General features: G+C 45.4%; 1 protein-coding gene across 2 annotated transcripts in view; it reads left to right on the plus strand.

The window, feature by feature from the left end:
• SLC12A8 (solute carrier family 12 member 8) overlaps nucleotides 1-24,762 on the plus strand; it is a 141,562-nt gene that overhangs the window by 83,917 nt on the left and 32,883 nt on the right. For both annotated transcript variants that reach the window (XM_081571698.1, XM_081571699.1), the window contains 3 exons: nucleotides 454-567; nucleotides 16,819-16,906; nucleotides 18,455-18,542. In XM_081571698.1, the coding sequence (XP_081427824.1) occupies nucleotides 454-567; nucleotides 16,819-16,906; nucleotides 18,455-18,542 (290 nt within the window). The remainder of the gene's footprint in view (nucleotides 1-453; nucleotides 568-16,818; nucleotides 16,907-18,454; nucleotides 18,543-24,762) is intronic.

A 24,762-nucleotide genomic window follows, 5' to 3' on the forward strand; every position in this document is an offset into this window, starting at 1 on the left:
CACACTCATCTTAAGGAGTTTGGACTTTATTCTGTAGCTAATAGGAATCTATGGGAAGGTTTTTGAGCAGAGAGTTAATGTAATTTTTTAAATCAAAAGCAAACACATCAGTGCATGCTCATTGAAAGATTTCAGCTGTACTGAAGTCTATAAGCAAAAAAAAAAAAAAAAAGCTCCCCTTCCTAGAGGTGACTACTCTCTTCTTCATGTCATTTTATTTACCTACATCTGTAGATACAGATACACAAAAGTCAAGCCCTAAACGTGGGAAGGAAGATGTTTCCATTATCTTCTGTGTTCTCTCCCTGCCCCCCACATCATACCTACCTTTTACTACTTAAATTACTATTTAAAGATAGGACTATTTACTATTTAAAGCTGGGACTGTAATCTAGGGAACTTGTGCTATGTCTTGTCACTCGGCTCATTTTGCTTTCTTCTGTATTATTTCAGAACATGGTTTTATTGGATATTCACCAGAACTGCTACAGAACAACACTCTGCCAGATTACAGCCCTGGAGAGTCCTTTTTCACTGTCTTCGGGGTGTTCTTCCCCGCAGCTACAGGTACTGGCATTCTTTTTCATTATCATGTTAGGGATATAAGTAAATGCTTGGTTCCCAAAATGCAGTATCATAATGGACCTGCATGTGCTCTTAGGGTATATATCTGACTTTATAGATGGCCTTAGCTTTAACTACACATCTATTATTTTGACAGAGGCTTTACTTGTTCATAATTCCTGAAGGATCTCAACATGATTTGATCCTCCTTACCCCTTATACTTACATGTTGACACCTCTTGGCCAAGTTAGTAGAGGGGACATGTTTCTCTTAGGGCTAAGCAGGCTGGATTCCTCAACAGGACAGCTGCCCTTTCCACCTTGTAGTGAGTGCAGACTGGTCTCTAATCTCCCTCTCCCCTACCCTAACCCACGTGTCTTCTCTCAGGGGGCAGAGAAATGCTCTTATGCTCTTACCACTTTGGCTGTGGGTGGAATCAGGATCCCATGGGCAAGGACTGCGTCTCCTCCCCCACTTTCCCGTTCTGTGGTGGCTGCAGAGGAGCCTTCCACAGCTGTGGTCCTGGTAGAACTCCTGTTGCATGCTTGGAGCCCAGGCCCGGAAGGTAGTAAGTTGACGTGTTGACCAAATGCTCCACAAGAAATAACCATTTACTAGGGACTGGGCTTGTTCCCAGCACACAGATGCAGAAAAACGTTTCTTTCTCCATTCAGGCAGTGTTGATGCCCTGGAGCTGATTTTGTCTCCTGTCCCTCCTCCCTCTGCCTTCCTCCAGAGAGAAGGGAGGAAAAGCTACTAGATTGTTGAAAATTTTAGAAACTGTCCCTATCAGATGTGGACAAGGATTTGGAGGAACTGGAACTTGGATACATTGCTGATGAGAACGTAAAATGGGACAACCATTTTTGAAAAATGGTTTGACAGTTTCTTAAAAACCAAACATATACCCAGCCATTCCAATCCTGGTTATCTACTATTGAGGGGAAAAAAAAAAGCATGTATCCATATAAAGACTTGTATATGAAAGTTCAAAGCAACTTAGTCTGTTATAGTCCCAAACTGGAAGCAACTCAAATACTCACCAACAGGTGGATGGAGAGACAAATTATGGTATCACCACACAGTATAAAACTACACAGCAATTAGAAAAAGTGAACTATTGATAACTTGTGACGATGTAGATGACTCTCAAAGTAATGCTGCTGCGTGAAAAAAGTCAGGCAAAAAAAGAGTCCCTTTTTAAAAAGATAAAATTATTTAAAACTCCATTTATATAAAATTCTAGAAAATGCAAACTACAGTAACAGAAAGCAGGTCAGTTAACACCTAGGAGTGGAGGTGAAGGGAACAGGAGGGAGGCCAAGGAAATTTGGGGGGATGAAAAAATGTGTTTCTCACTGTGGTGATGGGCTTGCAAGTGTGTCCTTGTCAGATTTTACAGACTGTTACACTTTAAACCCGCAGCTTATTGTGTGTTAGTTATATCTCAGTAAAGCTGTTAAAACCAGGGGAAAATTACTGACTGTGGTCATATTCAACAGCTTCCCTGAATCGCATTCCTCCCTTTGGCCATCGCCCCATTCTCTCCCCTCCAAAGCCACAGTCTCTGCCCTCCCAACCACTTACCTGCCTCCCGCTCTACTCGTCCACTCTCTCCTTTTGGAATTCCAGGCCTGTCTCTCCAGTGCAATGGTTTTTTTCCAAAGTCATCAGTGGCTTCCACTCAGTTCAGTGGGTGCTTAACATTTCTCAGTGGGTTTGGCCTCTCAGCCGCGTTCCACTTTCTCCTTCATTTCTCGTACCGTCTATGGTGTGGCACCCTTCTCTGACCCACTTGATAGGGGCATCCTCTTCGGCCTGCCATTCAATGTTGGGGCTCTTCAGGCTGTGCCTACTGTTTCCCTTGGGATCTCATGCACGCCCATTGTTCAGGGACCACCCACAGTGCTGGCCATTCCCAGATTTATGCCTCCAGCCCCGACTTCTCTAAGCTTCACATCGTGTATTTAAGTGCCTACGTGACACCTTCTCTTGGTATCCTAGACTCAACGTGTTCAGAGCCCAGTCCATCCCATCAGCCCCAACTGGTTCTTTTCCTCCATTCCTGATCTCAGGGATGGCACCCTCATCCCCCAGTTGCTCCAGCTGGTAATAGGGAGTTACTTCTGACACCTTCCTCTTGCCAGGCTCCTCTGTCCATGGGATTCTCCAGGCAAGAATACTGAAGTGTGTTGCCCTTTCCTCCTCCAGGGGAGCTTCCCAACCTAGGGATTGAACCCATGTCTCCTGTGTCTCTTGCATTGCAGGCAGATTCTTTACCCACTGAGCCATCAAGGAAGCCTCTTCCTTACCAGTCCCCTCCAAGTCCTGTGAATTTTACCTCCTAAATTTACCTGCCTTTACTCTCGCTTCCCTCTCTCTGTCTCTACCATCTGACCACTCTGCCCCAAGCTTCATTTCTCAGCTGGGTAACTAAGGCAACTCAAAGTTGACACCCCTCCCCCCACCCCCCTCCCTCTTTGAGACTTGGTCACAGAAAGGAGGCTGGAGCTCGGCCTCGGTGATGGCAGGTAGCATGCTGTTCTACAATCCAGGTGTGCCAGAAACAATGCGTTTCTTTCATCTTAATGAAGTGGAAAGAGTTGGTCTGTGACCCTAAGCCTTCAGTCTGCCAGGGTGGCTGGAAACTGATGTCAGTCATTCATCATGCCTCTGCCTTGCCCTGTCAGGTCTCAGGGTCTTACTAAGTACCAGGGCATGTCAGGGGCTCTGGTTCATCATCTGTGCTTGGAGCCAGGCCCTCCCACAGTCCTGTCTGCAGATCCCTTTAGGTTTACGGTCTCTGCTGCTTCTGAGCCACTTTTGGGGATGGAAAGTTTGCTGAACCTGGGAACCGCGTGCCTAGAGTCTGTGTACCTCTCAGACCCTCTTTCCTGAGTTCTTGCTGGATCCCACTGGTGCTGCCAGGGAGTAGGCCTCAGGTCCCTGTTGTTCAAAGCCTGTGGGCCTTTCTCTTCCTGTCCCAGCATGAGGGACAATCTTTTGTTCTAATACGGAGGACACTGCTGTCCAGGGCCAGCTTTGTGAGCATGAATTTATGCATTCACACTTGGTCATAAGCTCAGAAGGACCCTACACTTGGTTTAATGCTTTGCTGTTGCTAAAATTCTTAATGATTTTTGAACAAGGGGTCCTACTTTTTTTTTTTTTGCACTGAGCCCTACAAACAATGTAGCAAATAGGTTTTGTTGCCACCGTGCTCTCCCCAGTGACTCTGCAGCTTTTTGTCTACCTCCTAGATCCTCTAAAATCTCCTAAGGGCCCAGCCTTTTAAGAAACAGAACTCAGAACAATGTGAAAAGTCTGCTTCTTGCCTGCCAGGTATTTCCTCCAAGACAATAAAATAAAGGTCACATTCCTCTTGAATGGACAGAAAAGGAAAGGGGGAGGGGATGAAATACACAAAGAAGAAAAATTTTGAAAATTTTTAACATTAACATCTGAAAATATTTTCTAGTCCCTTCTGCTCCCCATTCCCTCACACCTTGCCCCTCCCCCACACATTCAAGAGGCTTCCCACCTGAGCGTTTGTTTCCTTGGGCCTGGCAGGGAGTCTTGATGCCAGGTCAAATCCTTGCTTGCAGGTGCCAGGTTAGCAGTTCCAGCTGAAGCAGGGCTGTGGTCCTTTGAGGCAGGCAGTACCACCAGGATATTGCCTCACGTGCGTGACCCTGTCAGATCCCCTCCAAGCTTCTCCCATGGCTTCCCTCCTTGTTATTTGCAGGCCTTGCATCTTGTAAGAGAGGGAATTCCTGGCCTGAGTGAAGGACCCGGGGTGACGAGCCTTCCCTCTGGTGCTTCACCCTTCACTAAGGAATTAGCAGTGGCCTGAGGTTGGAAGATGCCACCCAGGAGCCCAGAATTTGAGCTGGACTACCATCTGAGATCAGCCAGTCCATTGACTCTCAACTTTTTATCTTTTAATCCATGTTCATTTTTGTTAATCATACTGAAAACCTTACTACCCTGGAAATTCTGTGCCTCCCTGGACCAGAAGGAGTATCTTGGTCCTTTTTTTGAGAAAGATTCTACCTAAGAAGATTAGCCAAGCTTCTTTATTTTCTGTGGCTTAAATTATGAAGGTATCGTTTGGTAATATTCCAAATATAAAATTATAATATTGAACAAACTGTCTACACAGGCCTCTTTTACCCCACCCCTCTTAAGGGATGTGCTTTTCTGCCTCCCTGACACCCCCGGCCCCATCCCCACCCTCCACATCCCCGTCTGGGCCCAACCAGGTTGAGAATCACTGATCTGGGAAATGAGCACAGAGGAGTTTATGAAGGATTGTGGAAGGTCACCCAGCTAATTAATGACCAGAGTTGTTAAGAGAAACACACTGACTGAAACTACCTACTCTCATCAGGCACCATAGTAACCATTCCTGTGAGTTATTTTACGACAGGAGGTCCCGGTAAGGAATACAGAACTAAAAAGCCACCAACAACCGATAGAATTTGGGAAAGGTCAAAAGGCGATACTCATGTCCCATTGACCTCCCAGAATCCTCCTTGTTAGAATCCATCTTGGCTGAGCAACGTGTGCACCACCGGGAAGGGCCCTGAGTCAGAACGATTGGCCAGAGACAGCTGAGAGACTAATCCCATCACCATAAAACCCAAGACTGCGAGCCACATGGCAGAGCGGGTCTCCTGGGTTTCCTGACCCTCCTGCTCTTCACCCAGGCGCCCTTTCCCAGTGAAGTCTCTTGCTTTGTCAGCACATGTCACCTCTGACAATTCTTTTCTGAGTGTTAGACAAGAGCCCACTTTCGAGCCCTGGAAGGGGTCTCCCCCTGCAGCAGAGTTGGGCCACCATCCCTCTGTAAAGGGTTGCCTCTCCTGGCTATCTCTGTTTTCCAGGGGCCCCAGTGTAAACACAGTAGGCAGGACAGGCAGTTTGTATCCCTTGGCTTTCCCCTGGCAGATGTTCCATTAAGCTATGAAAAGCATGGATGATTGGCAGTTTCCATGGTGACGGATTTGCCAAGGATTAGCTCTGAGTGAGTCATGGCTGGGGCTCCCTCCAACGCCATCCTCTCCTGGAACAAGAGAACCTCCAGGCTGTGAGAGGGGAGAGGAGTTTGGAAGAAGAGACACTTCCAGTGCCCCGACCCTGCATCCTCATCTCTGGCCAGCGATATGTTATTTAGGTTACTCTAGAGATTTAATCCTGGGGGCGGGAAACTTCCTGAGGGAGAATAGCTGAAGCCTAGGTTTCAGTGGCTCCTCTGGATTTAGGAAGCAAGGTCTTCTGTCAGTCCTCCTCGCTGCACTCCGCCACACCCTGTGGTGGTGGCTGCAGGGTGGGGCTGGGGCTTGGAATAGACTTTGCATTTAGTTTCTGAAAGCACTTTCCTTCTCTGAGCTATACCACCAAACTTTCTCTGAAAAACAAATATCTCTCCCTATAGATATTCATACACACACATAGCCACTCTGGGAATCCGGGACCACAATACGTGGAGGAACTAGAAAATGGAAATTCACTGGGATTAATACCATTGTGTGAACTTGTGTAACCCTTGTCCCCAAATTTCAAACTCCTGGTGGAAGGGATAAGGGCCTCTTGTGGTTGACCACACCCAGCATCAAAATGTGTGGGGGAAACCAGCAGCCCTTACCAGACTGTCCACGCTTACCTTTGTGGTCAGGAGCCCTGCTATTTCTGTGACGTCCTTTGGCCTCCCTGGACCTGATCCTATCTCCCCTTACCCTGCACACATACACACACTCTGAGAAGCTCTGGAATCTTTTGGGCTCTTCTGAATTGGCTGGCTGTGGGACCCTCAGCTCTAGGCATCCATGCTGGCTTTGCCTTCAGCCTACCTCCTACATTCCTTCTCTCCCAATGTAACCCCAGGCCTCCTCCTAAGTTAAGTGTTCTTGTGGGTGAGAGAACAAGGACCTGCTGGGCCAGAATGAGGTCTTGTTATAAGGAACAGAAAGACTGAGGAAGGATAGTCTGAGGATGGGGCTCACCCCACTGCATTCTGATGGACTTGTGAGCAGGAACAGGAGAAAAGAAGGGAGCTTTATAATTATTATATATGTTTATTTTTGTAATTTCATTTATAGAATTTATGATTTTATCAAAATTATTATAGTATCTATAATAATTATCATTACAATAGCCTACAACCTCAGGCACTGTGCTGAACACTTTGTGGTCTTTCATTTAAACCTCATCATGATGCCAGTGCTTCTATCAGATGCAGATTTACCATCAAGCTAATGAAGCCTGGGTTTCAGGGTCCCTTGGTTGCATGACCTCCTTCTAAAGTTCCACTCCTGATTTCATATTCATAACTATGTATTTTTAAAAAGTTTTAGGCCCCATGGAACCTGTATCCTTCCATGGGTTCTATTATTAATCCATCTTACATATGAGGAAACAATGACACAGAGAGGTGATTTCCTAAGGTCACCCGACAAAAAATGGTGAACCCCATTGCTTCCCACGTGCTTTGGCAAGGATGCTGGAAAAGAGGATACACGTTTGTCTGGAGCTGTCCTCGATCCGGAAGTCAACAAATCCTGCTGGAATCCCAGTGTTTGAATGTCCCATTATTCGACACAGTCTGTCTCAGCAGCATCTCTAAGGCATTGTGAGGGTGGAGTACTGACTAGTTCTGCCTCTAAGAATAGAGCAAAGAGGGGATGAAAGATTTCTACCTTAACAGCTAAACAAACCAATCACCCAGGTATGGGGAAGGTGTGGGGTTTTGACAATCAGGTGGAAGGTAAGGAGGGGCAGCCCGAGTGCTTAGGAACCCAGGGGAGTTCTGAGTGAGGAAGGGAGCCCATCTTCCCCGAATGGACATTCAAAAAAATTTTTTTTATTGTAGTATAGTTGATTTACAATGTTGTATGAGTTTCAGGTATACAGCAAAGTGCATCAGTTATACATATACATATATACATATATCCACTCTTTTTGGTTTTTTTTAGATTCTTTCCCCGTATAGACCATTGAGTAGAGTTCCCTGTGCTATACAGCAGGTTCTAATTAGTTATCTATTATTTTATAGATAATAATGTGTATATGTCAGTCCTAATCTCCCAGTTTATCCCTCTTCACCACCCCCAAGTGGACATTTATTTAAGGTGTCGGGCACCATGCTAGGTGTCTTACAGATGTTCTTTCTAGCTTTACAACAGTCCTGCAAGGTACATAATCTTATCCCCATTTGCAAATGGGGAGACCGAGGCTCAGAGCTACACTGCCTCCAAACAACAAAAGGCGGAAGATAAGGTTAAGTCACTTTAGTGCATGGATATTCTACTTTAATGAGAAAGAAAAATAATTTGTAAACTTAAAAAAAGAAACAAAAGGCAACAGAGAAACAATCTCTAAATGGAAAGGGAAAATTGAAGGTTTCTAAGGTCACAGATTTGGATAGAGAAGCTCCGAGGAGGAAGCTTGGAAGTTCCTTAAGTAAGAGTAAGTAGTTCTTTAATGACCAACCAACAGAAACCAGGAAAGTCTAGAAAATGATTAGGTATTTTTCTTTAAAAAAATTATTTATTTATTTACTTATTTTTGGCCACGCTGGGTCTTTGTTGCTGTGTGCGGGCTTTCTCTAGTTGTGGCAAGCAGGGACTATCCTTCATTGTGGTGCACAGGCTTGTCACTGTGGTGGCTTCTCTTGTTGTAGAGCATGGACTCTAGGACATGTGGGCTCAGTAGCTGCAGCTTGAGGGCTCTACTAGGGTGTAGGCTCAGTAGTTGTGGTACACAGGCTTCGTTACCCTGTGGGATGTGGGATCTTCCTGGACTGGGGATCGAACCCAAGTCCCATGCATTGGCAGGCAGATACTTAACCACTGGACCACAAGGGAAAAGTGAAGTCGCTCAGTCACGTCCAACTCTTTGCGACCCCAGGGACTGTAGCATACCAGGCTTCTCCGTCCATGGGATTTTCCAGGCAAGAGTACTGGAGTGGGTTGCCATTTCCTTCTCCAGGGGATCTTCCCAACCCAGGAATCGAACCCTCATCTCCTGCATTGCAGGCAGATGCTTTACCCAGGCTCTTTTTTCATTGTTTCCTTGTTCACACACTGTGTCGTGTCTGACACCATGGACTGCAGCACTCCAGGCTTCCTTGTCCTTTACCATCTCCCAGAGTTTGCTCAAACTCATGTCCATTGAGTCAGTGATACCATCCAACTTTCTCGTTCTCTGTTGCTCATTTCTCCTCCTGCCTTCAATTTTTCCCAGCATCACGGTCTTCTCCAGTGTGTCAGCTCTTCGCATCAGGTGGCCAACGTATTGGAGCTTCAACATCAGGCCCCTTCAGGGTTAATTTCCTTTAGGACTGATTGGTTTGATCTTGCTGTCCAAGGGACTCTCAAGAGTCTTCTCCAGCACTACAATTTGAAAGCATAAATTCTTCAGGGCCCAGTGTTCTTTATGGTCCAACTTTCATATCCATACATGGCTACTGGAAAAACCATAACTTTGATTATACTGACCCCAGGATCAAACCTGTACCTCCTGTGTCCCTGCATTGCAGGTGAATTATTTACCCATTGAGCCATTGGGGAAGCCTTTTTTTTTTTTCCTTAAGAATTCTCATTTTCAGGATCAAAAAAGAAAATAGGGTGGGAGTGGGACGAAGATAGTAGGCAAGAGGTGAAGACTTTGATCTCTGTGCACTATGGTTGATGAAGGGGGCAGCAAGAAATGACATTTATCCTGGTTATTTTTATCAATAGCTGATTTTAGAGATGTTTAAGGGATCAGTTCCTCTCCTGACCATCCACGTCTGTTTTCACAGATATTTGAGCCAGGGTGCCAAGCCAAACCCCCAGTTCACCTGGTGCCACACAACCAGACTGTGAGGTTAATGGCAGTGCCCAGAAAGGTCTGGATGGTGCTGGAGGTTTAACCTCCTCAACTCAAGCTGGTCAAGTGATGGCCAACACCATCACCCTCACATGTGAAAGCTGAGTCAGTGAAGAGATGTAAAAGGCCTTGGGACTAGGATGGAAGACCAAGTCAGAAGGCTTTACCCGTATGAAGGAACCTGTTACCTAAGTCACATGGTCACAAGATGCAGCCCATATCATCATCCTGATACAGGGCGAGGACGTGGTTTGGGGTAATTAACTGCTTCCTGGAACTGGCAGCTCAAGACCAACGAGGAGGGGAAATGCCCTGGACCAGGACAGACTAATGATTCAGAACTGGTGACGGAAATTGCTGTAGGAAAACCAATGTGTAGTGCTGATTATAACTGATTATAAGTAGTGCTGATTATAACTAAGTTCAGCTCTCTTGTGGGGGCGGTAGCCCCAAATTAATCATGCCGTTACTCTGTTTTAAAAAGAAAAATCCAAAAAGAGCATGGGTGTTAGGAGGAAATGGAGAGATTGTATGATGTGGAGGAAATAACATGACTTGAATTAAGGAAACTTCAAAATGGGTTCTGCTGGTTCTGCAAGCAGCTAGCTTGAAAACATGATCAAAATTGCTTCCCCTCTTGGGGCCTCAGTTTCCTCATCTGTGAAATAAAAGACTGGAGTTGATGCTCTCTAAGATACCGTCCAGCTTTAAGAATTGTTGATTCTAAATAGCCACTTTAAAGATTTTTAGGAAGCCTGCCAAAAAGAGTATAAAGATCAAATAGGAATTACAAAATGGACACTTGGTGTTTTCCAGGGGTTAAAGTGTTTCATTTTTTTAAAAAAGTGTTGAATGTCAAATAAGTTTTGGGAAATAGTGTGTGCTACATTTTTCTTCTTAGAAATGAACAGTGAAAATTAGAATGTTGTATGGTAAGTCCAGCAGTAAGAATCTCTCTAATCTTGTTTAATCAAGGTTTTCCCCACTGTTATCTTTTTTAACTGTGGAAACTTTTTTTAGGGGGGCATTATTTGTAAATATCACTGAGAAATAATACCTATTCTACTATTCCTCCCCTAAATCTAGCTCTAACATCAATAATATTTTTAAAGTGTAGCAAAAGCAGAAAGAAAGGTAACTAGGGAATCTCTATAATACCTGATAAGCATGGGTGAAAAAATGAAATCAAAATAATTTTTCTAGATCTAACAGGTAAGCAAGACATTTATAGTCCACCAGAACTAGAGATCATCTGCTCACGAATTGTGTACTCGTGCAAGGGCAAAATTCTGGGAGTAACAGTGTGCAAACCAATCTAACAGGTGTGCCTGGAACACCCATGGGAGTCACCCCGAGGCTTCCTGTCTGGAATGCAATACTGACTGCCTATTTTCTGGCTTGTCTGTTTTGTCTCAAAAGCCCACTTCCTGGCTGGCTGGGTCTGGCCCATTCCTGAGGGTGGGCTGTGTCAGTGTCAGCTGTTTCTGCTCCCACTGACCAGGATTCCCACGTGCCCCATACCAGGCCAGCTAGTGGGACCTCTAATCAAAGGCAGGGTCATCACTGGGCAAGGGATTGTGGAGAGAGAAGAAAAGGGCATTTGTCTGTTATGAATACAGAACCTTTTTGGAAGCAGGAAGCCATTAGGATTAATCAGTCACTTTCCTAGACAGAAGCGCCTATGGCAATGGAGTTCTTGTGGCTCCTTATTTCTTAACTTTTGTAAATGATCTGAAGGAAGGCGTACAGAATGACATGACAAACTAGAGGAGGTACGAAAATGGCAAAGAATACATAGCAGTATGTAACCTTGCAAAGCTGAATGAATGGGCGTAGAATTGCCGGGGGCTTGGGGGCTTGTAGCTCAGTTGGTAAAGAATCTGCCTGCAGTGCAGGAGACCCGGGTTCGATCCCTGGGTTGGGAAGATCCCCTGGAGAAGGAAATGGCAACCCACTCCAGTATCCTTGCCTGGAAAATCTCATGGACAGAGGAGCCTGGTGGGCTGCAGTCCATGGGGTCGCAAAGAGTCGGGCACGACTTAGCGATTAATACTGGGGGCAGAATGAAGTCTTTGCCGAAGGTAGGAAGCCAGGCAGTTAAGACACCGGTAAACCTGGTGACAGGTGAGAACCTTGGCAGAGGTTCAGAAGTTGGGAGGTTCAGAAAGAGGTGGTATTAATGGACGAAGTTAGTGGGGCCTGAGTATCAGGTAGACATGGAGATCTGGCCAGGGCTGGCCTTGGCTGTCAGACTGTTCTAGCAGCAAGCCCAAGCCCTTGAGCAGAGCCTCGGTGACAGGACATAGTCCCACGAGCTGTGGTCAGAGTAAAGGTAGGTCCTTGGCCTTTCTTTCTTGATTCAGATAAAACCTGTATATGATTTAAAAAAAAAAAAAATGGTGCAGAGGTTCTTGTAACATAAAGCAATAGTCTCTCAGCCCATCCCCTCTCCTCCTCCAATCTTACCACCCAAAGAACCCTTCTATAGGGGCAACCATTTTTAGTCATTTTTAGTACTTCAGGAGCTAACTGCATTACCAAGCAATATGCCTATATCTGAGCTTCCCTGGTGGCTCAGTGGTACAGAATCTGCCTGCAGTGAGGGATCCGCAGGTGATGTGGGGTGGATCCTTGAGTTGGGAAGATAGCCTGGAGGAGGGCATGACAACCTGCTCCCATATTCTTGCCTGGAGAATCCCATTGACAGAGGAGCGTGGCGGGTTATGGCCCAGAGGGTCTCAAAGAGTTGGACACAACTGAAGCGACTTTAGCCTGCATGTGCATGCTTATGTCTATAACTTGATAATCAAAGTCACATGTAATTTATTGACTCCATGGTAAGAAATGTAGAGGGTTTAGCTTCCTTACATGTTCCTCTATCCACTTCCCAATTTTTAATAGTCATATCTTAATTTTTAGTTCTTTTTTGATTGTCTTTATAACTTTAAATAATATGCTTAAGTCTCTGTTATCCATCCTAGGCTATATCTCTTCACTGCTTATTGTTGGTGTGGAAGATTAATATTCTGTTGTGTTTTAAGATTAATGTATTAGGGTCATATTTATTTCATATATAAAGTATTTTTACAAGGAATACTTTAGTTATCTTAAAGGAATCCCTGATTTTAAGGGATTCTGAATAATCCTTTTATATTTGTGTTTTAGAGCAATATCAAGGAAGCTATGACAAGTTGACGACTAGCAGGTAAAGAGGAAAATCTCATGAAGGCTGTAGTTTACAACTTGCAGTGAACAAAAACAGTTTCACACACACACACACACACACACCCTCTCTCTCTCTATTAAAAAAGTTTTTTTTCTTTTTTGCCTTTAGGTTACAAGTCAACAGGTTTTGGAACTTCAAAGACAAGCTGTTCAATATTCTTGGAAATTTCTTTGCTCCTCTTAGCAAACACTTAAAAACTCCCCTTTATGATGACAAAATACAGAATAAATTCTAGCATTAATTTTAAATTTATTGCAGCTGGTATATAAATATTTGCTGGCCATTTCCTTATTGACCTAACAAATTTAATGGCTAACTCACATTTCAGGTTTTCTTATTAAACTAACTGAAGCTTGTACCATTCCACCAGTCCTGAGTGAAGATCTTGGGACTTTTGTTTCGCACACTACTACAACAAAAATATGAGTCCCTTTCCTCTTTCTAGTTTTCTTTTCTCTTGTCGTTTCTTATTAGCTGTTAGCTATAGCTTTACTGTTACTTTGTCAAGGTAGATAATATTTGTATTCTACTTTGCAGCTAAAGTTAAGTCCTCTGGGCTATGTCTATGACTATGACCGTGTAGTCGTGGTTCACTGAAGAGCAAAGCGGTGCACTAGAATTCCACTTCCTTGGCTGCAGCTGACGTGGCCCTTGTGTCATTTAGGGGAGAATGTTCCTAATATAATGTCCAAATGGATTAACTTTAAGACTTTTTTTTATTAGTTGTTTAAAGTCATGTCCTATTTTAGTTTCCTTCATATTTACATGTTGGCTTTATTTACTTCTCCTTGAGTTTCAATAAGCATTTTCTCTTGTTGCCAAAATATGCAGTCAGCAAATCTTTAAAATAATTCACAGTGTCCTTTGTGTTGAATCCAGTTCCTATCCAGAGGCATCCCTATTGGGATCTCCATTCTTCCGCTTCAGTCCCTGCTGGTTTCTCTGCTGCACAACTGCACAACTTACTATTATTCTGGGACTTTATTAACTCCTGACTTACCACCAGTGCTTTCTGAATCTTCTGTTTTTCTCCTTCTTAGCTTATATCCTCATTATACTGGAGTCCTTGCTTTAGTATCTTCCTCAGAAATGATGTGTGGGAAATAAATTTTCTGAGTCTTTCTTTGCTTAACTTTACTTTCACTTAATTGGTAATCTGGCTAAAACTCTAGTTTCAAAATAGCTTTTCCACAGAATTTAAAAATCAATGCTCCATTGTTTTCTAGCATTCACTGTTGCTGTTGAGAAGTCTGATGCCAGTCTAATTTTTGTTCCTTTGTAACTGTTCTGTTTTTATCTTTGAAAATATTCAGGATTTCTCCTGAAATTGCACAGTGATGCATTTAGGTGTGGGCCTTTTACTTTATGGGATATTTCAACCTGAAACTTGTGTCTTCTTCAGGTTGAAGACATTTATTTCTGTTGTTTACCTGCTTATTTTATTTTCTCTGTTCTCTCTTTCTGGACTTCCTATTAGTTGGATATTGTAACTCCAAGATTTCTCTCTGTTTCTCCTATTCTTTGCTCAAAATTTCTACCCCTTTGTCTTTCTGTTCTAAATTCTGGGATATTTACTTAACTTTATCTTCTAGATTTTTAGTTTTAGTGATCATGTTTTCAATTTTAGTGATCATGTTTTCAATTTTAGTGATCATGTTTTTAATTTCCAAAAGTCTTTTTCTTGTTCTTAGATTATTTTTTTTCATAGCATCTTGCTTTATAGGTAGAATATTCTTCTTGGATGTTTATGGAGCTATTAATTAGTATTTTCTTCAAAATTTTCTTCTGTGACCTGATTTTTATGTTTCTTCAGCGCAGGTTGTTCTGTTTTTATCATGCATACATTTATGTATTTGTTGCTAATTTTTGTTACACACTTGACAATCTTTGGTTGCTGATGTGGACCTCCTACTGTAGTGTTGGGGGTCTGTCTCCCAATGGGGTTCTTCCTTCATGAAAGAGTTGACAGCAGCACATTTGTGGGTATGTCTGGCTCTTGAGGAGAGCGTCATCTGGGGTGTGAACATCCATACTAGTGGTCCTGGTTTTCCTTGGGCAGTTTATTTAGATCCTCTAGAAAAGCATTCCAAGGTTTTCTTTCCCTTTCGTTTTAGTACTCTGTATCATTTTATCCATTTTCTATGTTCCAGACATTTGTGGAAACTTTTCATCTACTTATGGCTCCCCCTCCCAATCCTCTTTTTTTTTTAGGCATGCATCTATTTTCCCCTTTTAATAGGATCTTGGGAGCGAGAGGACTGAGAATAAAGAAAATGTGCCTGACATGACATTTTAAACAAACAAAAAACATCTAAGAATTACTTCTCCCTTATTTCACAATGATCACTATAGGAAATTGAGAAAGTAGAGATAAACGACAAAATAAAAAATGATCTGTTTTTCCATCACCCAGAAATAACATTATTTTGAATATGTTCCTTTTTCATTTTTCTACACATCTATTTATCTGTTTTTCTTTTCACAACAATAAAATCATACTGTATGTTCTGCTTTCAGATATGCCTCTGAAATTAAAACAATAGCTCTTTTCATGTCACAACATATCCTGATGTTATTGGAGGGCTGGTATATATTGAAAGATGTATCATCACTTATTTAGCCAGTCCTCTACATGGCTCAGATGGTAAAGAATTTGCCTGCAATGCGAGAGACCCAGGTTTGAACCCTGGGTAGGGAACATCTCCTGGAGAAGGAAATAGCAACCCACTCCAGTGTTCTTGCCTGGAGAATTCCATGGACAGAGGAGCCTTGTGGGCCACAGTCCATAGCGTTGCAAAGAGTCGGACATGACTAAATGACTAACACACACACACTACTTTTAGACATTAGACTGTTTATAGTTTTCATCACTCTATATATACAAGCTTTTATAAACATTTTTGGATAAATCTTTACTTATATCCTTGACTGTTTATTTAGGATACAACCGTAGTAGTGGAATTGCTGGATCAAAATGTATGCAGTTCTCTGCCTTGGTTCAGCATTCGCAGTAGTCTTTGAAATAGCTCCTCTTTAACTTTCTGGGCCCAAACTTTCACTTTACTCCTCTGCACTTGAGTTCCCTCAAGCATTATAGCAGAGGCGTTAAGAGAGCAATTTTCCAAATCACACAGACCAGGGTTGAATCTTAGCTTTGCTACTTACTAAATGTGTGACCTTAAGCTATTTTAATTTACTTCTTTTAGCACTAGTTTCCTTGTCTATAAAATGGAGGAAATAATTCTACTTTTCTGATGTGGTTGTTGTGAGGATTAAATGAGATTTAAAAAAAAAACACACACACACATGAAAAGCACTTAACACAGGCCCTGTCAGGTTCAAAGGGTTCATAAATCCACATTGATGGAGTTGGACCCATTCCTCTCCCCAAACCCATGCAAAATGTCCTTCGAGACCACATTCACAATGCGCCCATCCCTGTGGGCTTGCAGAGCACGTGTGGGCTGGATCCATGTGATGCTCAGCACACACTGTCTTGTTGGTTTCCTGCCTGTGTATGTTTGGACCACAGCGATGTCCTTCCCATCATGACTACGTGAGTGTTCATGAGGAACAAAGTCCACGGTGAAGAGGAGCTTACCACTCAGTGTTGGTAGCATCAAGATGGTTCATTGGAATCTGTTTAGAGCCCTTTGGCAGCTCAGGAGCTTTAAACATGGCTGCTGACTCTGAATATTGGCTGAAACGTGTCCCTGGAGCCCCTGAACCCCAGTGTAGTCTGGGGGTAGCAGAGGAAAAGAACTCTGCTGAGCAGGCAGGGGTGAGTGCTTTGCTAAGGCTGAGTTTCTCCTGGGTGTTGTCTGGCTGGAAGGCAGAGCTCAGAGCTCAGCATGTGGCCTTGGGACCTCTGTGTGGCCTGCCAGCCATCTCCCTGGCCCTCATTACTTTGCACTGGGCCATAAGATGCTTTTGTCGCCAGTCGGGCTCTCCTCCTGAGCATCAGCCAACCCACAAAAGTCCCTTTCACGCCTTGAGGATGCCTCCCCAGTTGCCAGGGGAGACTGAGAAGTGCACTTTGCAGAGCCGCAGATGGGAGGGCATGCCCGGGGATCCCTTCCAGGAGAGGCCCTGAGGAAGGGAAGGTGATGTGTGGAGGATGCTACTCACCCTTCTCGCCTGTCTGGGTGTCTTTCAGGAGTCATGGCCGGCTTCAACATGGGGGGCGACCTCAGGGAGCCTGCTGCCAGCATCCCCCTGGGCTCCCTAGTAGCCGTTGGCATCTCGTAAGTTCCCCTTGTGGCAATCAGCTGGAAAGAGGGAGAGAAAACCCCAGGCAAAGGAGGGGATTGCTCCTTTTGTTCTAAGAGTGCCCTGAATGTGACCAATCTATTCTATATTCCAATCCTCCTTTTAACACTCAGCCAGCTGGAAAATTCACATCTGGTGGGTTTAGATGCTCGCCCTTTCATCCCCCCTGCCTGGGAATGCGGCAAGAAAGGGGTTCTTTAAAGAAGGTGGACTCCTTTCTTTCCTTTTCCCTCAGCCTCCTGCCCCTCCCTGCCCCCACCCCCATTTTGAACTTGGGCATTTTGTAACCGTTGAGTTTCCAGGACCGTTGCAGAGAATGTAAAAAGGAAGAGTTTTGCAGACAAAATAAGATTTGCATACTACTCCCCTCTGCTGATTGTCTGCAGGACTTCAGACAATTAACCTTCTGAGCCTCCATTTTCTTCTCTGTAAAATGGGGTTAATGAGAACACATGTGTCCTGTAGATTGTGGAGGAGATGCTGTGTGGAACGGCACACAGTATGAACTCAGAAGCTGACTCTCCTCTCCTCCCAGCTTGCCTCCCCGGCGCTGCCCCAAGGCTGTCAGGCTTCCCTGTATTAGTTCACACTGTGCCACCCATGTGAGCAGGCTGGGTGCCTTAAGTCTGATTTTGACCTAGAATCTTCTATTTTCTCTCTACACTGAGGGAAGAAGCTCCTCTGCCTTCACTGGGTAGGTGTGAAAGGTAATGAAATCCCAGACATGAGAAGGATTAAAGTACCTGCATTATTTTAACTGTGATGTTTAAAAAATATTAATACACCTCTTCATCATTGCTGAGTTTGCTTTAGCTTGTAATGGCACTGTGGCTCCTAGTCAGGCATACAGCACCTGTCTGTTTTGTGCTAAATAAGGTGATCTCTCTGGGAGGAAAATGAGGCTGACAAAGATACAGGTGGGTGTCCAGAAGGAAAGGAAAGAGCCCTGCCTCATTTTTGGTCACAGCTGGGAGGTCCCAGGAGGAGCCTTTGGTCCATCCTCCTACTGTCCAGATGGGAATGAGGCCACTGGGTTCATGTGAGTTCATCGAGGTCACAGGGCTTCTGAGGGCAGAGCCAGGTCACTGTTGGCCTTTCACACTCGGCTTGGCTGTCTGTCCCCTGGGGGCCAAGGAACAGCGGGACTCTGAGGCCTGACAGCTCATTAACTTGTTCTGCTGTAGAATGATGGGGTACAGGCCTGCCAGTCAACCGTGGCCTGCATCCTGGCCAGCTGGGCTGCTCCCCACCACAGAAAACCTCTGTGTGTTTTCCTCTGTAAGAGGCAAATGATACATTTCTATATGTTTATAATGATATGTTTATATATATTTATATGAAATATGCTAGAGGAGAAAAGAGTACTGGCAGTGCCCCCAGACAATCTGGGGAGGCTTTGTGACCGCCATTCTCCGTCCTTGGGGACAGTTCCCTGGGGGAGCCCTCAGGCTGAGGAGGGTGGAGTGGGATGGGGTTGAGTGATGTCAGGTGGCAGCCCTGTTCCGCTCTTGGGTTTCTTGCAGGTGGTTTCTGTACATCGTCTTTGTCTTCCTGCTTGGCGCCATCTGCACCCGGGAGGCCCTTCGCTATGACTTCCTGATAGCAGAAAAGGTGGGTGAGTCCTGCAGCCTGGTGGGCTCAGGCTGCAGGTCGTTGATCAGTTCTGAGAAGCAATGGCTGCCTCCCCTTTGCATCCTGGCTAGGGAATCCACGTAGTTGCAGGCCCAGGACTGCAGTACAGGGGCCAAAACCATGGGAAAGGTACAGGTCCTTCATATGTATCCCTAGACCTGGGTAACCACATCAGAGAAGACACGTGCGTGCAAGTGCTAAATAATGGGGACACAGGCAACCCTGCATGTCAAAAATCAGAGCAGAAACAAAGAATCTGGTCACCCGAGATCCCCAGCTCCAACAATCCTTCATTATTGCCAATAGCCTCCCTTCCACTATGAGCAGAAAGCTACTCACAAGAAACCGGTAAGAAGGAGGAGGCTGATGGATAGAAAAGAGGGCAGGAAGCCCGGCACCAAGGTGAGGGGTGGTGGGAGGGGAGGCAGGTTCGGAGGCCCCTTGTCCTCTGGGCTCCCCAGGGGATGGCCCAATGGATTTGGATACTACATCTTTGTTTTCCTGAACACTAAACCGGCCTGAAGATGATTAGCCAAGTCCTCATATTCCACAGCCTCTGAACAGGCTGGAGGTCATGTGACAGTCAAGGACACTCACTTGGCATCTCTAGAACCCAGGAGATTAAGACTTCCAGACATTTTGCTGGAAATCCCCCGAAACTCCTCTCTTCCCTTAAGTTCCCTGGGGGAAAGTGGACCCTGAGATTCCCGTCATGTATCAGAAAGACGCGCCAGGCCAGGGAGGTGTTCTTACTCAGTTAACTCCTGAGTATCACTGCTCTTATTGCGGAAAAAGCACCTTTCTCTCTGGTGTGAGGCTTTGCAAAGCTGCCTTGCAGGCACACAGAGGGGTGCTGCCTGGGGCAGCCTGGGGCTGGAAGCGCCCGAGCTTATGTTTTAGAGCAGTGTTTGGGCTTGCTTTTCATGTTAGTGCCGGTTTCTTTCCCAGGTGTGTAGACGCCAGTGTCAAGGTGATATTTATTTTTGGGGGTGGGAAGGTATCTTGGCCTTACCTTGCAAGAAGGTTTGCAAGGGGGAGCAGTTCAGGGAGTGAGAGCACTGGCATCCACCTCCCAGGGCCCAGGGTCTTAGACCCTCCAGGTGAGCAGGGTTTACTCTTGGGGAAGGAGTCAGTGTCCCTCATTTATGTGTCTGTGCTTGCTGCTGCCGTCTCATGTCTCATCTCCCAGGGGCCTCTTCCCTAACTGTGGAATGAAAAGCTGGGCTCCATTAGAGCGACTAAAGGCCTGCGGGAGCAGCTGGACCTGGACTGAGGGAGCGGCCAGCTGCTGTCCACACCATGCCAGCAAGCTCTGCTCCTTCTTCAGCCAGTTCTTTCTTGTGGATTTCCCCACAGAGGCCCTTTCAACCATCAGAGACTCTGATCTGGATGAAAAGAGTCAAATGATCCCCTGGGCGGGGCCCCTCTCTCCACTCCTTCCCCTGTTTTGCACGGAAGCTAAGAATAGGTGTGCATGAGGGGACAGCACGTGTCCCAGGAAGGCCACAAGTAAGAGAGTAAGAACAGCTTCCACCAGCAGCCCCGGGGAGACTTCGTGGGTGGAGATTCCACCTCTAATAATAGAATTATGCATGGAGGTTGGGGGTGGGGGACTTGATTGAAAGGCCACCTGTCCCCAGCAGTAAAATAGGCAGGCCAGCACTTCACTGGTGGTTGGGGCACCTGCTAAACCCTGCCTTGGCGACAGCATGTGGACAGGTCACTATGCACACACCAGGTGAGAGGTGGAAAATGGATTTTTGGAGAGGACACAAGACTGTTTCCCAGAACAGGCAGTTGTAAAGTCTATGCAAGAAAGAAAAGATAGTATCCTTGGTTGTCAGTAGCAATCAGAGGCCATTGCCACAAGTTCGGGAACAGGGACAGAACCTCTCGGGGCAACTCCACAATAGCGGCTCCCTGGTGTGCTGCCCACGCCCCCTGCCCCGGGGTCGCACAAAAAGAGGACGAAGTGAGATTCCCCCTGAAAGCCATGAACCCCGGCTTTTCTTTCTTGCCCTCCTTGGGCCTGACTGGGCTGCAGTAGCAGGGACTACACTTAGGGAGTAAGTTGGGCCACAGGCAGCTGTACCCTCGGCACCTGGAGGAGGGAAGGGTGCGGCATGAGAGGGTGGCTGGTGCGCTTGCCTCACATGGTCTCTTGACACACCCTGCCACCCTGATGTGGTGTTTAATAAACTGTTTGTCTCCCCCCCACCATGCCCCCGATCTTAGCTGTGGCCTTGTCCTAAGCAAGCCCATCTCTGAGCTCTCCTGGGCCCCAAGAAAGCACGGCCTCTTCCTCCTGGTCTGTGTGCCCTGAGGGTCTCGCTTGGGCCCAGACCTGTGGCCTCCGCCCCTTGACTCTCCTCCTCACGAAGCAAGTGCCTCTGAGCACTTCCTTCTCTTTCTCTCAGGCCTTTTCTGCCAGCACAATTATCCTCAGCGGCTGCCGGCTGCCCTGGATTCCTTTCCACTGACCTGCAGCTGGTCAGTTCATCTATTTCTTTCTGGGTTTCCTGCCGCTCCTCTGATCTATTTCTAATTATTTGGCTTCCCAGCCCGTGGTTTCTCTCAGAAGTTTCTTTTCACTTTATATCCCTACCCCAGAGGAACTTTTTCCTGGCTCTCGGGTGTTAAACTTTCTAAAAAATCTTGACTATGTCACAGTGACTCTGAGGTAATCTGTGTGAGGCACAATACCTGGTGCACGGTTGATGCTTCCTACATTTTGATTCCCCTACACACTCCTATGGACTTCACAGGTGGCGCTAGTGGTAAAGAATCCACTTCCTAATGCAGGAGCAAGAGACGTGGGTTTGATCCCTGGGTTGGAAAGATCCCCTGGAGTAGGAAATGGCAGACCACTCCAGTATTCTTGCCTGGAAAATTCCATGGACAGAGGAGCTTAGTGGGCTACAGTCCATGGGGTTGCAAAGAGTTGGTCAGAACTGAGCGACCGGACACAGACACACTCCTATGGGGATACCTTTACAGACAGTACACATTTTCAGGTGGGGACATTTTCTCCCCTATTAATCCACATGTTAAACTGAATAGGAAAAGCCCCCAAAGTGTCAATCTCAATATTACTCAGTTATAGAAAAAGGAATTGTATAAACAGCAGGTATTAGTAGGGCTAAAATGAAATAGACTGATTAATTGTTTCACAATAAACTTATATGAAGCCCAAGAAGAAGTGTTTATAACACATCAAAAAGACCAAATATTTTAGGAGCCCTGGAGCTTGCTAACTAGCAGAATAAGAACAGATTAATAGGAGGAGTATCTTCAAAGCATGCCTGTGAAAAATGAGCCATGGCACAGGGAAAACTCTCATCACTCTTGGATTCGACAATCACGATTTCCCACGTTCACAAGCTGCACATGGAGTGAGGCAGGGCTCGTAGCGGGGGGTGAGCCTGGCCCAGCACAGCCACCCAGGCCCGGCTGGCTGTCCTCTGCTCTCTGTCCTGGACGCAGCTCTGCCTCTCAGGAAGTGAAGTCAACCATGTTTCCTTGTGGTGGTGGTGGTGGTGGTTTAGTCGCTAAGTGGTGTCTGACTCTTGCGATTCCATGGACACAAGAGCCTGGCAGGCTCCTGTCCATGAGATTCTCCAGGCAAGAATACTGGAGTGGGTTGCCATTTCCTTCTCCAGGGGATCTTCCCAACCCAGGAATTGAACCCGGGTCTCCTGCATTGTAGGCGGATTCTTTACCAACTGAGCTACGAGGGAAGCCCACATGTTTCCTTGTGGAAAGTGGCTATCAAGTGAGAGAAAAACTTTGGTTGAGAGTGGAGATGTTGGTCACCTTGTGGAATGAGGACAGTATTAGAAAACTCTTGTATGTAGAAAGAGGGAACTGCTTGGGATTGTAAAGGGGTAAAGGTATCAGAATGTCCTCCTCAGTAATGTCAAAGGGCCACAGGAATTGGATGAGACAGAATGAGTAGTTTGGAAATGATCTTATTAAACCCAGTTCTTCAAGAGAAAGGAGTGGCCAGTGGGTTGGCAGGATCTTTCAGTGACTGGAGTTCCCATGGGAGCTGGGAATCAAGTACCAGGAGCAGAGAGACAAGTTAATGCTTTTCATCAGTAGTTACTGAAAAAGAAATTAGGGTAGTTCACATCCCAGGTAATGTATTAGAAAGACAGCATTTTGTGATGACTCACACAGGTAGATGACAGAAGGGCACCTTTTGGTTTTTCCTAAAGAACTGTTGACACATATCTGCACAAATAAATTCTCACTTCCACCTTCACTAGCACAGGTAGTTAAGTTTACAGTCCCATGTAAATAGAGGAAATGATTAAATTCTACAAGGCTTGGAGCAGAGCCATGGAGCTTACTGTTGTACCTGTAAAGCTGTGCTCTATGCCAGGTATCTCTGCTGTCCTCAGTCAGTGCTCCCTACAAGGGTAGATGGGTGACAAGGAAGGGGCAGGACTCAGATGGGAGAGAGAGGGAATGGAGTTGTTATATTCAACCACAAGGACCAACATTTTGTTTCTTTTTCAGAAAATTGGTTGAATAACAGTTTTACATAAAAGAGTGGCAAGTGGACAGTCCATTTAAATGCAATTGACAAACTGGACAAAGCTTCCTATACCTAGATGGTCATCCCTCTGGCCCTTGGCCCCAGGGCTCTGCAGTGGGGAGTGTTTGTGGGAAGACTGGCCAGGATGGAGGTCACCATATCCGGCCACATGTTGCCAGAGACTCATTAAGGTCCCAAGGTTAGTTCCAACACCGAAGCATACCAGCCTAGGCCATCTCCTTCCCACTCATGTTCACTGTAAATGGATAGGCTATACATGGAAAAGAACTTTTTACACTCAAATGTATGTAACCTTTTGGATAAGAAACAGTAAACTTTCTGCAAGGAGATACCATGCCTGCCTGTGCTGGAGAATTCTCTGAGGGGAGCATGCAGTGAAGATCGGGAACCATGCCCAGTGGCTTTCACCCTGACTGCACCTTAGAATCACCAGGAGGGCTTTTGAAAAATCAACCACGTCTGAGTCCCACTCTGTAACAGTTATAGCAGAATCTCGAGGTGACTTGTGTGTATAATCAGAGTGGAGGACTACTGAGTCAGATTTTCAAAAAGCTTTTGATAAAATTTCATTAGAGAGTCTTTTTTAAAAAAAAAATAAGTCAACAGAAGGCGGAAACAAAGGATATAGATGAACGATTGCATCTCAGAATGAGTCAGGGGTTTGATACTGGCACCAGTTTATCTAACAATTTTGTAAGACATCCAGGACACCAATCACAGTGGAGTTGTGAAGCCTTATTACTCCACCCAGCAGTACTTGCTGAATGCTGTGTGCCAGACTCAGTGTGGTGGGGAGGGCCAAGATGCAGGAGACTTAGAAGCTTATGGCATGTTGGCAAGAGGGGCCATGAATGTAATTAACCACAGGGTAGATGACCTGCCATTAGAGTACACAAATAAAGCAAGAGAATATTGTATGACATTAATTTCATCTAGTAATAAAGTGGTAAATAGAGTAGGGTGGGATAGACATAAATTCATGACACTGAAGAAAAGAAGGGAGATTCATTGGGGATAAAGATGAAGTAATGCATTTAAGGAGAACTAATCAACACTGAATTAAGGAAAAGGTAGGCTCTTTAGTGGACATATCCACAAAACTTCTGATCTCCCTGACTGTTTGGGGGTTATTCACCTATGTGAGGTCTTGAAAGGAGTGATCCCCATTTATTGTTATAGGACCCCAAATGACCAGACTCTTGCTTACCTGTCCCTTTGTGCCCCTGGTAGGGCGTGTGACTTAGGCTGGGCCTAAGATGCTTCAATTGTCATGAATGATGCAAAAGCAAGGTGATGGTGAGAATTCATCTTTGGGGCAGCAGGTGCTGGTAGCATCTTGGTCAGACTGCTCCTGTTCAGGAATCTGAATGTGCTGCTAGCTTTGGGTCTTCCCTTTTTCTAAGCCTCATCTTTCAGCCTTCTGATGATTCTGTGACCCTCCAGTATCCTACAAACACATGCTTAAAAAATATATCCTGTCAAGAATCCTGGCTGATACAGATTTTTGGTGCTAGTTTATGACCAGTGTTCAGTATAGCTTGATGCATTGTTAAAGCAAGGAAGTAAAAACGGGTGAGGAAACGTTTTCATGGAGAAGGGTGTAAGGGACAAAACGGAAAATGAAATCTAATGCAGCTG

The sequence above is a fragment of the Giraffa tippelskirchi genome, chromosome 2 (assembly GCF_054371585.1).
Source record: "Giraffa tippelskirchi isolate mGirTip1 chromosome 2, T2T-mGirTip1v1.2.pri, whole genome shotgun sequence".
In the NCBI taxonomy this organism is placed as follows: Eukaryota; Metazoa; Chordata; class Mammalia; order Artiodactyla; family Giraffidae; genus Giraffa; species Giraffa tippelskirchi.